The 14,007-nt window shown below is 50.5% G+C and overlaps 1 protein-coding gene across 2 annotated transcripts in view; it reads right to left on the bottom strand.

Moving 5' to 3' along the window:
• PIAS2 (protein inhibitor of activated STAT 2) overlaps positions 1–13,378 on the bottom strand; it is a 262,659-nt gene extending 249,281 nt beyond the window's left edge. For both annotated transcript variants that reach the window (XM_075327463.1, XM_075327470.1), the window contains exons 1-2: positions 13,272–13,378; positions 381–852 (exon numbers count right to left, since the gene is read on the bottom strand). In XM_075327463.1, the coding sequence (XP_075183578.1) occupies positions 381–852; positions 13,272–13,295 (496 nt within the window). In that variant the 5' untranslated portion in view covers positions 13,296–13,378. The remainder of the gene's footprint in view (positions 1–380; positions 853–13,271) is intronic.
• Between the last annotated feature and the right edge of the window lie 629 nt (positions 13,379–14,007).

The raw sequence follows: 14,007 nt of genomic DNA, 5'->3' as shown, positions 1-14,007 counted from the left end.
TTCCACTGATTGTTGTTCCTCTCCTGGTTTTGGCTTACAAATACTGAGGTGAAGAACTCCCCAAATATTCATGTGCATGTGGCCTTAAGGTTCAGATCAGATTTTTGGCTTTTAGCACAAGCAGACTATGTGTTCCTGTTTTTTACAAAAAATGTATAGGGCCTTTCCTGTTACAATGGAGGAATAATTAATTCCACTTTAAAGACACTGACAAACTTGGTTGCAAACCCCCACTCTTGGGTTGGTTCCACATGGTTGTCCTTACCAGCTGTTGGTCTCATACTCATATCCTTATGAGGCTGCTGAGTTTCGGTTAGGAGACCCACAACCAGTCTGGACATCATGGACCATAAATGTCAGATGCGTAAAATCAGCCTTACCCAGACTTGTTGGCTTGATGAGGACATCAAGTACATCATAGAAAGGAAGACTTCGGAGATGGACATCTGGATGAACAGGTGGGATTGGCGGAGAAAGTTGCTGTAAGTCAAAGTGCGGTTTGGTGTCCTGTAAGAGTACTGTGCCAAGAGGGGATGCAGGAGAGTGTTGAGCTACAGAAGTGGAAGGCAAGGCGTGTATTCCAGCCAAAGCAAGGTCTGAATCTACTGATGAATTGCTATCCAAGTTGAAGACATTAGATCTAATAGATGAGAGGCCTGGACCTGCTTCCAATGTTCGAGGAAACCTTCTCCGGTACAGCTCTTTGATTTTAATTTGAACAGCAGGACTGCATCCATTCTTCAGTAAGTGGAGGGCTCTCAAGAGGAGGTCGTGTTTGCGCCCACTTTTGTTGCGGCCAGCAAAGCCTAGCAGTACTTGAAGTTCTGACACTCGAAAACTGGAAACCATGTTCTAAATGCAGAAAATGGGCAGTTAGAATACAGATCTAACACAAGGAAACAACAAAGAATACTTAGGCTATGTGCCCACGGGCACTCGTACCTGTGGATGTATCCGCAGGTACGAGCGCATGTTTCCCGCAGCTGCCCGTCGGCGTCCGCAGCTATTTTTAGCTGCGAGATTACAGCGGAATAGCTGCGGGAAACATGCGGACCTTCACGCGGCTTACCTGCGGACGTCCCGGCCTCTATCTCCATAGCGGAGGGCCGGGACATCCGCAGGTAATTCCGCATGAATAATTGACATGCAATTATACCTGCAGATGCGGAAATCCGCAGCATGTTCGACTGCCGCACTTTCCTCAGCGTGGACACAGCACTCCCCATGTCCCATAGGATAACATGGGGAGTGACTGTACATGCTAAAACCTGCGGATTTATCTGGAAAATTCAGATAAATCCGCAGGTTTTCCGCGGCAAAATCTGCAGGTACAAGGTCCCGTGGGCACATAGCCTAAAATACCACTGAGATTTGGAGGGAACCCATCACCTAACAAGCCAATATTATAGGATGGATCAGAGATTGTTAACTTAAAGTCTCAGAAGACTGTGCCGATCAATACTGAGAATAGTAAAAGGAGAAAAAAAAACTGGAAGTGAGGAGGGCAGGGGAGTGAAAACATGAAGGAAAGGATATATTTTTTTTTTTTTATTTAAAGGGACTCAGCACAGGATGACCGCTAACACAGAGTACAGGAGCTTGTGCATCATGGCGGGGCTAATCATTTAAATATACCTTCCCACCTGCCCCTCTTATGTCACTGACAGCTCTGGCTTCATAGAGTCAGAAAAGGAAGGAGATAGATAGAAAACAAGCAGGTGGAAAGGTGTATTTAAATGATTAGCGCTGCCATGATGCATGTGCACCTGTACTTAGCATGAACAGTCATCCTGTGCTGATAAGAGTCCCTTAAAGCAATTGCTCAGGAATTAGATATTGATGACTAAGGCCCGTTTCACACGTCAGTGAAAAACAGTGACATTTTTCACTGGCGTGTAAAACACGCACATGTCCCTGCGTGTGCCGTGAATCACGGCACACGTGGGTTGTCTAAGTGCAATCCGGGCTCCGTTATCCGTGGCCCGTGATTGCACTTAGAAATCAACTCACCTGTGCGCGCTCCCGCTGTCCATGGTGCTGATCGCTCCCGCGGTGCAGCATCCGGCCGGCGGTGACCCCCGCAGCAGCTGCTTCTGGGTTGGCTGTGTCGCGCATAATGAATATGCGCGACAGTAATCAGCCGGCTTAGAAGCAGCAGGGAGAACGGGCTGCAGAGGACATCGCTGGACGCCGGGTGAGTTAAAATGTTTATTATTTTAATTGCACGTTTTTTTCTGGCACGTGTTTCACGGACCACACCACTGTGTGGTCCGTGGAACATCAGTGATGCCAGAAAAAAATGGACATGTCTCTGTGCAGCAATCACGCACACGCGGGTACGCTGCACGGAGACACGTGCAGTGAAAAATCACTGACGTGTGAGCAGACCCATTCATTATAATGGGTCTGCGTATTTCAGTGATTCTGGTACGTTTAAAAAAAAGCACAAACGTACCAGAATCACTGACGTGTGAAAGGGGCCTAATACAAAGGATAAGAAATATCAGATCTTGGGAGTCCAACAGCCAATAGCCCCCATATCAGTAGGTTTGTTGTAATCGTTCTGCAGTGAGATGAGAACTGGCATTAATCTCCATCTGAAGTAAGGGGTACTTCTCACATAGCGAGATCGCTGCTGAGTCACAGATTTTGTGACGCACCAGTGACCTCATTAGCGATCTCGGTATGTGTGACACTGTGACACTAAGCAGCGACCTGGCCCCTGCTGTGAGATCGCTGATCGTTACACACAGTGCTGGTTCAGTTTTTGCTTGTTACTCTCCCGCAGTGAAGCACACATCCCTGTGTTTGACAGTGAGAGAGCAACGATCTAAATGTGCAGGGAGCAGGCATCTGGAAGCTGCGCACGCTGGTAACCAAGGTACACATCGGGTAACTAAGCGAAGCTCTTTGCTTGGTTACCCGATATTTACCTTGGTTACTAGCGAACTCCACTCTCAGGCTGCCAGTGCTGGCTCCCTGCACACGTATCCAGGGTACACATCGGGTAACTAAGCGAAGCGCTTTGCTTAGTAACCCGATGTGTACCCTTGGTTACGGGTGCAGGGAGCCAGCGCTAAGCAGTGTGCGCTGGTAACCAGGGTAAATATCGGGTAACCAAGCAAAGCTTTTTGCTTAGTTACCCGATATTTACCTTGGTTACCAAGCGCAGCATCGTTTCCACGAGTCACTGCTGGCTGGTCACTGGTTGCTGGTGAGATCTGCCTGATTGACAGCTCACCAGCGACCATGTAGCGATGTACCAGCGATCCTGATCAGGTCATATCGTGGTCGGAATCACTGGTACGTCGTTTAGTGAGACGGTACCCTATCAAGCCTGTTCTGGACTAAGCCTGTGTGAGATATAATGGACACCCTACTCCGATCTAACTGCAGAGCAATTACAACTTGAGCACAACACATATTAATGTAATACAGGCACTTTCATCTCTAGACAGTGTTGGGGAAAAGCTACGTAGCAGCGTGTGAGTGCTATGAGCAGAGGACAGCTCATTGAAGGGTTTGTAACATGAAATGGCTAAACTCAGCTTTTCTGCCCTTCCTTTCAGAGGGACATTTTCTGAAAGGTGGGCTTTCTAATCATACAGGAGGTCAGACCAGTAGATCAGGATTGTCTCTCATTATGCATCTCACACATTGAGAAATTTGCTCTAAGCTAATGTGAGGGCATGTTCTTCTTTACTTTGAGTTTTGCTGCCTACTTATGATTGGTGCACATCTTACAGGGAAAAGAAGTACATGCTCCCAAAAAAACGTTAATGAACCTACTTAGATAATGTTTTTTTTCACCAATATATGCATGTTTGGTATCGCCATAATCATACTGACCTGAAGAATCATATTTGCAGGTGATTTTTACCATAAAATGAATGGTGTAAATAAAAACAACCTGTGGTGAACACATTTAATAGGGATCCATGAACGATCCGAAAGAGCCATGAAAACCAGATCACCAAAAAGAGCCAGACTGCACATCACTATCGCTCATCACTAGTTATGAGTACCGAGCTCCTGAGCATGGTAGTGCTCACTCATCATTCCGAGTACTAAGCACCCGAGTATGGTAGTGCCCACTCATCACTAGTTACGAGTACCGAGCACCTGAGCATGGTGGTGCCCACTCATCACTAGTTACCACCTAGCCTGTGGATTGGAGATAAAGGATTCACATGGCAACCCCTTTAATCCCTTCAGCTCCGGGCGATTTTCCATTTTTTCCAAGAGCCATAACTTTTTATTTTTCCGTCAATATAGCTATATGAGGGCTTGTTTTTTGAGGAACGAGTTGTACTTTTCAAATACATCATTCATTATGCCCCATATTGTATTGGAAAATGGGAAAAAATTCAAGTGCAGTCAAATTGCAAAAAAAAATAAATAAAAAAAAAAAAGAAGTGCAATTGCACGTTTCGGTTTTTTTTTTTGTAACGTTTACCATGTTCACTATATGGTAAAACTGACTGGGGAATATAATTCTCCAGGTCATTAGGAGTCCGTAGATACCAAACATGTATAGTTTTACTTTTTTCTAAGTCATACAAAAAAAAATTCTAAAGTTGGTCAAAAAGAAGGGAATTTTGTTTACTTACCGTAAATTCCTTTTCTTCTAGCTCCAATTGGGAGACCCAGACAATTGGGTGTATAGGCTATGCCTCCGGAGGCCGCACAAAGTAATACACTAAAAGTGTAAAGCCCCTCCCCTTCTGCCTATACACCCCCCGTGCTCCCACGGGCTCCTCAGTTTTGGTGCAAAAGCAAGAAGGAGGAAAAAATTATAAACTGGTTTAAAGTAAATTCAATCCGAAGGAATATCGGAGAACTGAAACCATTCAACATGAACAACATGTGTACACAAAAAAACAGGGGCGGGTGCTGGGTCTCCCAATTGGAGCTAGAAGAAAAGGAATTTACGGTAAGTAAACAAAATTCCCTTCTTCTTTGTCGCTCCATTGGGAGACCCAGACAATTGGGACGTCCCAAAGCAGTCCCTGGGTGGGTAAAAATAATACCTCGTAATAGAGCCGTAAAACGGCCCCTTCCTACAGGTGGGCAACCGCCGCCTGAAGGACTCGTCTACCTAGGCTGGCATCCGCCGAAGCATAGGTATGCACCTGATAGTGTTTCGTGAAAGTGTGCAGGCTCGACCAGGTAGCCGCCTGACACACCTGCTGAGCCGTAGCCTGGTGCCTCAAAGCCCAGGACGCACCCACGGCTCTGGTAGAATGGGCCTTCAGCCCTGAGGGAACCGGAAGCCCAGCAGAACGGTAGGCTTCGAGAATTGGTTCCTTGATCCACCGAGCCAGGGTTGATTTGGAAGCCTGTGACCCTTTACGCTGGCCAGCGACAAGGACAAAGAGTGCATCCGAGCGGCGCAGGGGCGCCGTACGAGAAATGTAGAGTCTGAGTGCTCTCACCAGATCTAACAAGTGCAAATCCTTTTCACATTGGTGAACTGGATGAGGACAAAAAGAGGGTAAGGAGATATCCTGATTGAGATGAAAGGGGGATACCACCTTAGGGAGAAATTCCGGAACCGGACGCAGAACCACCTTGTCCTGGTGAAACACCAGGAAAGGGGCTTTGCACGACAACGCTGCTAGCTCAGACACTCTCCGAAGTGAAGTGACTGCTACTAGGAAAACCACTTTCTGCGAAAGGCGTGCGAGAGAAATATCCCTCATTGGCTCGAATGGTGGTTTCTGAAGAACCATCAGCACCCTGTTCAGATCCCAGGGTTCTAACGGCCGCTTGTAAGGAGGAACGATGTGACAAACCCCCTGCAGGAACGTGCGTACTTGTGGAAGTCTGGCTAGGCGCTTCTGGAAAAACAGAGAGCGCTGAGACTTGTCCCTTAAGGGAGCCGAGCGACAAACCCTTTTCCAGACCAGATTGAAGGAAGGACAGAAAAGTGGGCAAGGCAAATGGCCAGGGAGAAAAACCCTGAGCAGAGCACCACGACAGGAAAATTTTCCACGTCCTGTGGTAGATCTTGGCGGACGTTGGTTTCCTAGCCTGTCTCATAGTGGCAATGACCTCTTGAGATAATCCTGAAGACGCTAGGATCCAGGACTCAATGGCCACACAGTCAGGTTGAGGGCCGCAGAATTCAGATGGAAAAACGGCCCTTGAGACAGCAAGTCTGGTCGGTCTGGTAGTGCCCACGGTTGGCCGACCGTGAGATGCCACAGATCCGGGTACCACGACCTCCTCGGCCAGTCTGGGGCGACGAGGATGACGCGGCGGCAGTCGGCCCTGATCTTGCGTAACACTCTGGGCAACAGTGCCAACGGAGGAAACACATAAGGGAGCTGAAACTGCGACCAATCCTGAACTAAGGCGTCTGCCGCCATAGCTCTGGGATCTTGAGACCGTGCCATGAACGTCGGTACCTTGTTGTTGTGCCGGGACGCCATTAGGTCGACGTCCGGCATGCCCCAGCGGCAACATATCTCCTGAAACACGTCCGGGTGCAGGGACCATTCCCCTGCGTCCATGCCCTGGCGACTGAGGAAGTCTGCTTCCCAGTTTTCTACGCCTGGGATGTGAACTGCGGATATTGTGGAGGCTGTGGCTTCCACCCACAGTAGAATCCGCCGGACTTCCTGGAAGGCTTGCCGACTGCGTGTCCCGCCTTGGTGGTTGATGTATGCCACCGCTGTGGAGTTGTCCGACTGAATTCGGATCTGCTTGCCTTCCAGCCACTGCTGGAACGCTTTTAGGGCCAGATACACTGCCCTGATCTCCAGAACATTGATCTGAAGCGAGGACTCTTGCTGAGTCCACGTACCCTGAGCCCTGTGGTGGAGAAAAACTGCTCCCCACCCTGACAGACTCGCGTCCGTCGTGACCACCGCCCAGGATGGGGGTAGGAAGGATTTCCCCTTCGATAATGAAGTGGGAAGAAGCCACCACCGAAGGGAAGCTTTGGTTGCCTGAGAGAGGGAGACGTTCCTGTCGAGGGACGTCGGTTTCCTGTCCCATTTGCGTAGGATGTCCCATTGAAGAGGACGCAGGTGAAACTGCGCGAACGGGACTGCCTCCATTGCTGCCACCATCTTCCCCAGGAAGTGCATGAGGCGCCTCAAGGGGTGTGACTGACCTTGAAGGAGAGATTGCACCCCCGTCTGTAGTGAACGCTGCTTGTTCAGCGGAAGCTTCACTATCGCTGAGAGGGTATGAAACTCCATGCCAAGATATGTCAGCGATTGGGCCGGTGTCAGATTTGACTTTGGAAAATTGATGATCCACCCGAAACTCTGGAGAGTCTCCAGAGTAGCGTTGAGGCTGTGCTGGCATGCCTCTTGGGAGGGAGCCTTGACCAGCAGATCGTCTAAGTAAGGGATCACCGAGTGACCCTGGCAGTGGAGGACCGCGACTACTGTAGCCATGACCTTGGTGAAAACCCGGGGGGCTGTCGCCAGGCCGAACGGCAGTGCCACGAACTGGAGGTGTTCGTCTCCTATGGCGAAGCGCAGGAAGCGCTGATGCTCTGGAGCAATTGGAACATGAAGATAAGCATCTTTGATATCGATCGATGCAAGGAAATCTCCTTGGGACATTGAGGCGATGACGGAGCGGAGGGATTCCATCCGGAACCGCCTGGTCTTTACGTGTTTGTTGAGCAGTTTTAGGTCCAGGACAGGACGGAAAGACCCGTCCTTCTTTGGAACCACAAACAGGTTGGAGTAAAAACCGTGACCCCGTTGCTAAAGAGGAACAGGGATCACCACTCCTTCTACTTTCAGAGTGTCCAACGCCTGCCGAAGAGCATCGGCTCGCTCGGGAGGCGGGGATGTTCTGAAGAATCGAGTCGGAGGACGAGAGCTGAACTCTATCCTGTAACCGTGAGACAGAATGTCTCTCACCCATCGGTCTTTTACCTGTGGCAGCCAGGTGTCGCAGAAGAGGGAGAGCCTGCCACCGACCGAGGATGCGGTGTGAGTCGGCCGTAAGTCATGAGGAAGCCGCATTGGTAGCGGCACCTCCGGCGGTCTTTTTAGGGCGTGACTTAGACCGCCATGAATCGGAGTTCCTCTGATCCTTCTGAGGCCTTTTGGACGAGGAGAATTGGGCTTTGCCCGCACCCCGAAAGGACCGAAACCTCGACTGTCCCCTCCTCTGTTGGGGTAATTTTGGTTTGGCCTGGGGTAAGGATGTTTCCTTTCCCTTGGATTGTTTTATGATTTCGTCCAATCTCTCACCAAACAAACGGTCGCCAGAAAATGGCAAACCGATTAAGCACTTTTTGGCAATCGAATCTGCCTTCCATTCCCGTAGCCACAAGGCCCTGCGTAATGCCACCGAATTGTCGGCTGCAACCGCCGTACGGCTCGCAGAGTCCAGGATAGCATTAATAGCGTAGGACGCAAATGCCGACGTTTGAGAGGTTATGGAAGCCACTTGCGGCGCAGACGTACGTGTGAGTGCGTCAATTTGGGCTTGACCCGCTGAGATAGCTTGGAGTGCCCATACTGCTGCGAATGCTGGAGCGAAAGACGCGCCGATAGCCTCATAGATGGATTTCAACCAGAGCTCCATCTGTCTGGCAGTGGCATCCTTGAGTGAAGCCCCATCTTCAACTGCAACTATGGATCTAGCCGCCAGTCTGGAGATTGGAGGATCCACCTTGGGACACTGAGTCCAGCCCTTGACCACGTCAGGGGGAAGGGATAACGTGTATCCTTAAGGCGCTTGGAAAAACGCTTATCTGGACAAACTCGGTGTTTCTGGACTGCCTCTCTGAAGTCGGAGTGATCCAGAAACATACTCGCTGTACGCTTGGGGAACCTGAAACGGAACTTCTCCTGCTGAGAGGCTGACTCCTCTGCTGGAGGAGCTGAGGGAGAAATATCCAGCATCTTATTTATGGACGCAATAAGATCATTCACTATGGCGTCCCCATCAGGAGTATCAAGATTGAGAGCGGCCTCAGGATCAGAATCCTGATCGGCTACCTCCGCTTCATCATACAGAGAGTCATCTCTCTGAGACCCTGAACAATGTGATGAGGTCGAGGGGATTTCCAAGCGAGCTCGCTTAGGCGGTCTGGGACTGCGGTCCGTGTCAGAGACCTCACCCTGGGATCTATGAGACACCCCGGGGGGACATTGATGTTCCGACTGAGGGGAATTAGGGGGCAGTGATTCCACAGTGCCCATGGTCTGAGATACCGGTCTGGACTGCAAAGCTTCTAGTATTTTAGCCATAGTCTCAGAAAGTCTGTCAGTAAAAACTGCAAACTCCGTCCCTGTCACCTGGACAGTGTTAGCTGGTTGTTCCCCCTGGGCCCCCCTTAGCAGAGGCTCCGGCTGAGCAAGTGCTACAGGGACCGAGCAGTGCACACAATGAGGGTCAGTGGAACCTGCCGGTAGCGAGGTTGTACATGCGGCGCAGGCAGCATAGTAAGCCTGTGTTTTGGCACCCCTGCTTCTTGTGGGCGCCATATTGTTGTCTCCTTTGAGCAACACAACAGGGTATATAGCCAGAAATCAACTGTGCACCATACAGTGTAAAGTATAGCCTGTAAAACATATAAACTATAATCACACTTTTGCACAAGTGGGGCCAGCACCTCAGGTGCTGCTTACCGCCCGCTTAAAGCGGTTGTGTGGCCACCAGAATCCCTGCCTGGGTCCCCCAGAGTTTGTCTCCCCTCTGCAGCGTCCTAAGAGCTGACAGGAATGGCTGCCGGCGTCCTGAGGAGAGGAGGGAGCCGTGGGCGTGACCCAGAAAGTGCGGGAGCTGGTGCCTCACTGTGCACAGTGAGGGGGGTGGAGTATGCAAAGCATGCTCCAGCCCTCAGTGCTGCCGTGCTGTACAGCGTCCCGCCCTTCCCCTGACTGGCAGGGCTGGGGGCGGGAAGAGAAAGAGACTAGGCCCAAAAGCCGGGGACTCGAGTTATAAGCGCGGCCGCCGTATAAGCGCGGCCGGCGCAGAGTCCCCGGCGCACTAACAGTCCCAGCCGCGCCTCAGTAAAAAACAATGGCAGCGGCGGTCAGCGCGGTAGTCCCCATACACAAACACACTCAGCGACGCTGCAGTGTATAATGGCACAAACGCGGTCAGCGCCGCGGTCCCCGGTGCACTAGCACACCCAGCAATGCTGGAGTGTTGCTGTGCGCGGTCCCCACGGGGACACAGAGTACCTTAAAGTAGCAGGGCCATGTCCCTGAACGATACCCGGCTCCTATCCAGCAGGCTCCTCAGGAGTTGTGGATGAAGCACGGTCTCAGTGCCTGGAGACCGATAGGATCCCACTTCACCCAGAGCCCTAAGGGGCATGGGGAAGGAAAACAGCATGTGGGCTCCAGCCTCCGTACCCGCAATGGATACCTCAACCTTAACAACACCACCGACAAGAGTGGGGTGAGAAGGGAGCATGCTGGGGGCCCTATATGGGCCCACTTTTCTTCCATCCGACATAGTCAGCAGCTGCTGCTGACCAATCTGTGGAGCTGTGCGTGCATGTCTGCCTCCTTCGCACAAAGCAAAAAAACTGAGGAGCCCGTGGGAGCACGGGGGGTGTATAGGCAGAAGGGGAGGGGCTTTACACTTTTAGTGTATTACTTTGTGCGGCCTCCGGAGGCATAGCCTATACACCCAATTGTCTGGGTCTCCCAATGGAGCGACAAAGAAACAGAATTGTGCTTTGGTTGCCATTTTCCGAGACCCATAGTGTACTTATTTTTCGGGATCTGGGGCTCAGCGACGGCTTATTTTTTTGCGTCTTGAGCTGATGTTTTCAATTACACCATTTTTGGGTAGATGCGATTTTTTGATCACCTGTTATTGCATTTGAATGCAATGTTGCGGCGACCAAAAAAAAACCAAAACGTAATTCTGCTGTTTTGATTTATTTTCTCACTACGCAATTTAATCGACCACTTTAATTGATTTTATATTTTGATAGCTCGAGCATTTCTGAACGCAGCGATATCAAATATGTGTATTTCTTCTTCTTATTGTCCTATTTTCAATAGGGCAAAAGGGGAGTGATTTGAACTTTTAAGCTGTTTGCCCATGATCAGGGTTCACAGCGTTTTGAACGCAGTGAGTTTTTGCTGCGTTGTACAGTAGAATACTGTGGATGCGATTCATAGAAATCCCGTGCCCACTGTGCTTGCTTTTCTCACACCGTAAACTGACCTGTGGTGCGGCCTTCCTGGCTGCAGTATGTGAATTTATTGTTGCGTAGCTGCGAGTGTTCTCCACAGGGAGATCAGAGACTGCAGCAGCCCAAACCCTGATCGTGGGCACGGGCATTTGCGGTCCCTGCGGAGAACGCTAGCGGCCCTCGCTGTCCAGGACGCAGGGTGCCCTAATGGTTTGCACATACCATAAGTTTGGTTTTTTTTCTCATAATTAAAACTTTTTTCTTTTTAAATGATTTACTAGTCCCTTTAGGGAACTTTATGACTGCACACGCCGATCACCTCTCCTGATCAGAGCAATGCTGCTTTCCTGTGAGGGCTGCATTCTGCCTTGCATTCACAGGAAACACATCATGGCAGTGACAGGGGTCATCAGCTGAACCCCACTCAGCCATGGTAACCCATTGGCATCATTTGATCGCATCAACGGACCGCCAATGTCAGCGGGGAAAATACGTAATTACTTACCGGTAATGTGTTTTTTCCGAACCCATGACGGCACCACGATATAAGGGTGCCGTCATAGGGTGAGGGAAAAATACGTAATTACTTACCGGTAATGTGTTTTTTCCGAACCCATGACGGCACCCTTATATCGTGGTGCCGTCATAGGGTGAGGGAAAAAGCACGATCCCCGCCAGAGCGTGTTAAATTGCGCTGTCAAACTTTGACAGCGCAATCTAAGGGATTAACAGGATTGGGTGGATTGGAGACCCACCCGTGCCTGTTAAGCCTGCTTTACATGTTACGATTTCGCATACAATATCAAATGCGATCGTAACCGCCCCTATCGTATGTGCGGCACGCTCAATTTGTTGAATGTGCCGCACAAACGATTAACCCCCGTCACACAAACGAACTCCCTGGAGTGGGAGGGACGTTCGGCGTCACCGCGACGTCATGCGGCAGCCGGCCAATAGAAGCGGATGGGCGGAGATGAGTGGGACGTAAACATCCCGCCCACCTCTTTCCTTCCGCATTGCCGGCTGGAGCCGCGGGATGCAGGTAAGATCTGTTCAATGTTCCCGGGGTGTCACACACTGCGATGTGTGCCGCCTCGGGAACATTGAACCTGACGTGCAATTCGTCAGGATTCAACGACGTGTATGCGATGAACCTTTTAACGTTCAATCGCAATCGCACGTACCTGTCACACACTACAATGTACCTTACGATGCCAGAGGTGCGTCACTTACAACGTGACCCCGCCGACACATCGTAAGATATATTGTAGCGTGTAAAGCGGGCTTTACTTGCACATATCTGCTGATCAAATAAAGGGACAGACATGGCCAAGGACGTACAGGTACGTCCTTGGTTGTGAAGGGGTTTTTAATTACTGCCGATGAAGCTCTGCCATAGGAGGACCAAGATGATGGTGACAACAGACCTTCAGTTGGTCCCTGGTTACTATGGTAACCCATTGGCGAAATCAGGTGTATAAGGGGCCAGAACAACGCACAATTTAAATACTGCTATCAGTCTTTGCCAAGTATATTTAAATGGTTAAAGAGCTCTGATGACGGCTGTGAGATGCAGATGATGGGCGTATAACACAGCCGACGTTTGCTGGGTGAGGAGCTGGCGCAGCTCCTGAACCTGCTCCTGAGATAGGAAGGCCATAAAACTTCATCATTTCCTTTATGTCTGGAGGACGTCTCCACTAGCTTGAATACTGCCACCGGGATGGTTTGGGGTCTGTGTATGGATATTTTCTGCAATAATAACATGAAATACAGAGGTTACCGCTGCACTCAATCTGCAACCCAGGAAGGTGCTTGCAAAGTCATTGATTGGCTGCAGCGGTCACATAAAGGTATAAAGAAATATCACAAAAGGATTAAAAATAAATAAGAATTAGAGACGCAATAGGATGTTGGCTACTAGAGGTTAAACACCTTTATGACCTCCATTTTGGAAATGGACAGGTGTAAATGTCACCTCACCTGTCATCTCAGAATCCAGCCTGACAACCCTGCCCGTCCTCCCTCAGACACTACCTGCCCCACCCACCAGGGTTGTCAGCGGAGCTGGTGCCCCTCGTGACAACTATTTCATAATGTCGCAGTTCCTCCGTCAGTAGCAATCATTTGCTCTCACCCGCAGTTCCTCGGGATCCGCCATTTTCTCCAGACACCATCTTGCTTCCCGGCGGCGGCGGGGCGGGGGTCACGTGACGGGTTCTCGCTCGGGCAGCAGGGGGGAGGCGGGGCCGCGCGCTGACAGGATTCCCGCCCAAAAGTGCCGTCACGTGACCTAGAGGCGACGACGTCTGACGAGCTGAGCGGCGGGCGGGAAACTGCGTGTGAGGAGAATCAAGCAGAGGCGGCGGCTGCTGCTGCTGCTGTTGCTGTCGCCGCCTCACACGGTCCCTACAGGGGGAGGCCTGACAGGTAGGGGCAGAAAAGTGATGAGAGGAGTCTCCACAGAGCAGCCTGTGCCGTGTGCGGCTCCTCACTGAGAATGGCGGAAAACCTGCACAATATCTCTCATGTACAGTCCTATAAGCTATGGCCTCCTCCTCCACCATCCGACTGGGCTGCCAACCGTCCAAAAATCCCAGAACAGTCTAAAAAATAGGGCACTTTTTTTTTTGGGGGGGGGGGGCCTTTTTGTAAAATTTAAAGGGAACCAGTCACCAGTTTTGTGGCCTATAGGCCCCCTTCACACGTCCGTGTCTCTGGTACGTATTTGGTCCATTTTCTCGTGTGCCGGAAACACGGCACACGGACCGCACGGATGTGATCCGTGTGACACTCAAAACAGGTGTCTGTGAAAAAAAAAAAATCTATACTCTCCTTCTCCAGCGCTGCTGTCTCTGCCGCTGCTGTCACTT

Source organism: Anomaloglossus baeobatrachus, chromosome 1 (assembly GCF_048569485.1).
Source record: "Anomaloglossus baeobatrachus isolate aAnoBae1 chromosome 1, aAnoBae1.hap1, whole genome shotgun sequence".
Taxonomy (NCBI): Eukaryota; Metazoa; Chordata; class Amphibia; order Anura; family Aromobatidae; genus Anomaloglossus; species Anomaloglossus baeobatrachus.
Note: the sequence above shows the minus strand (reverse complement) of the source record. Positions and strands in the feature narration are given on the sequence as shown.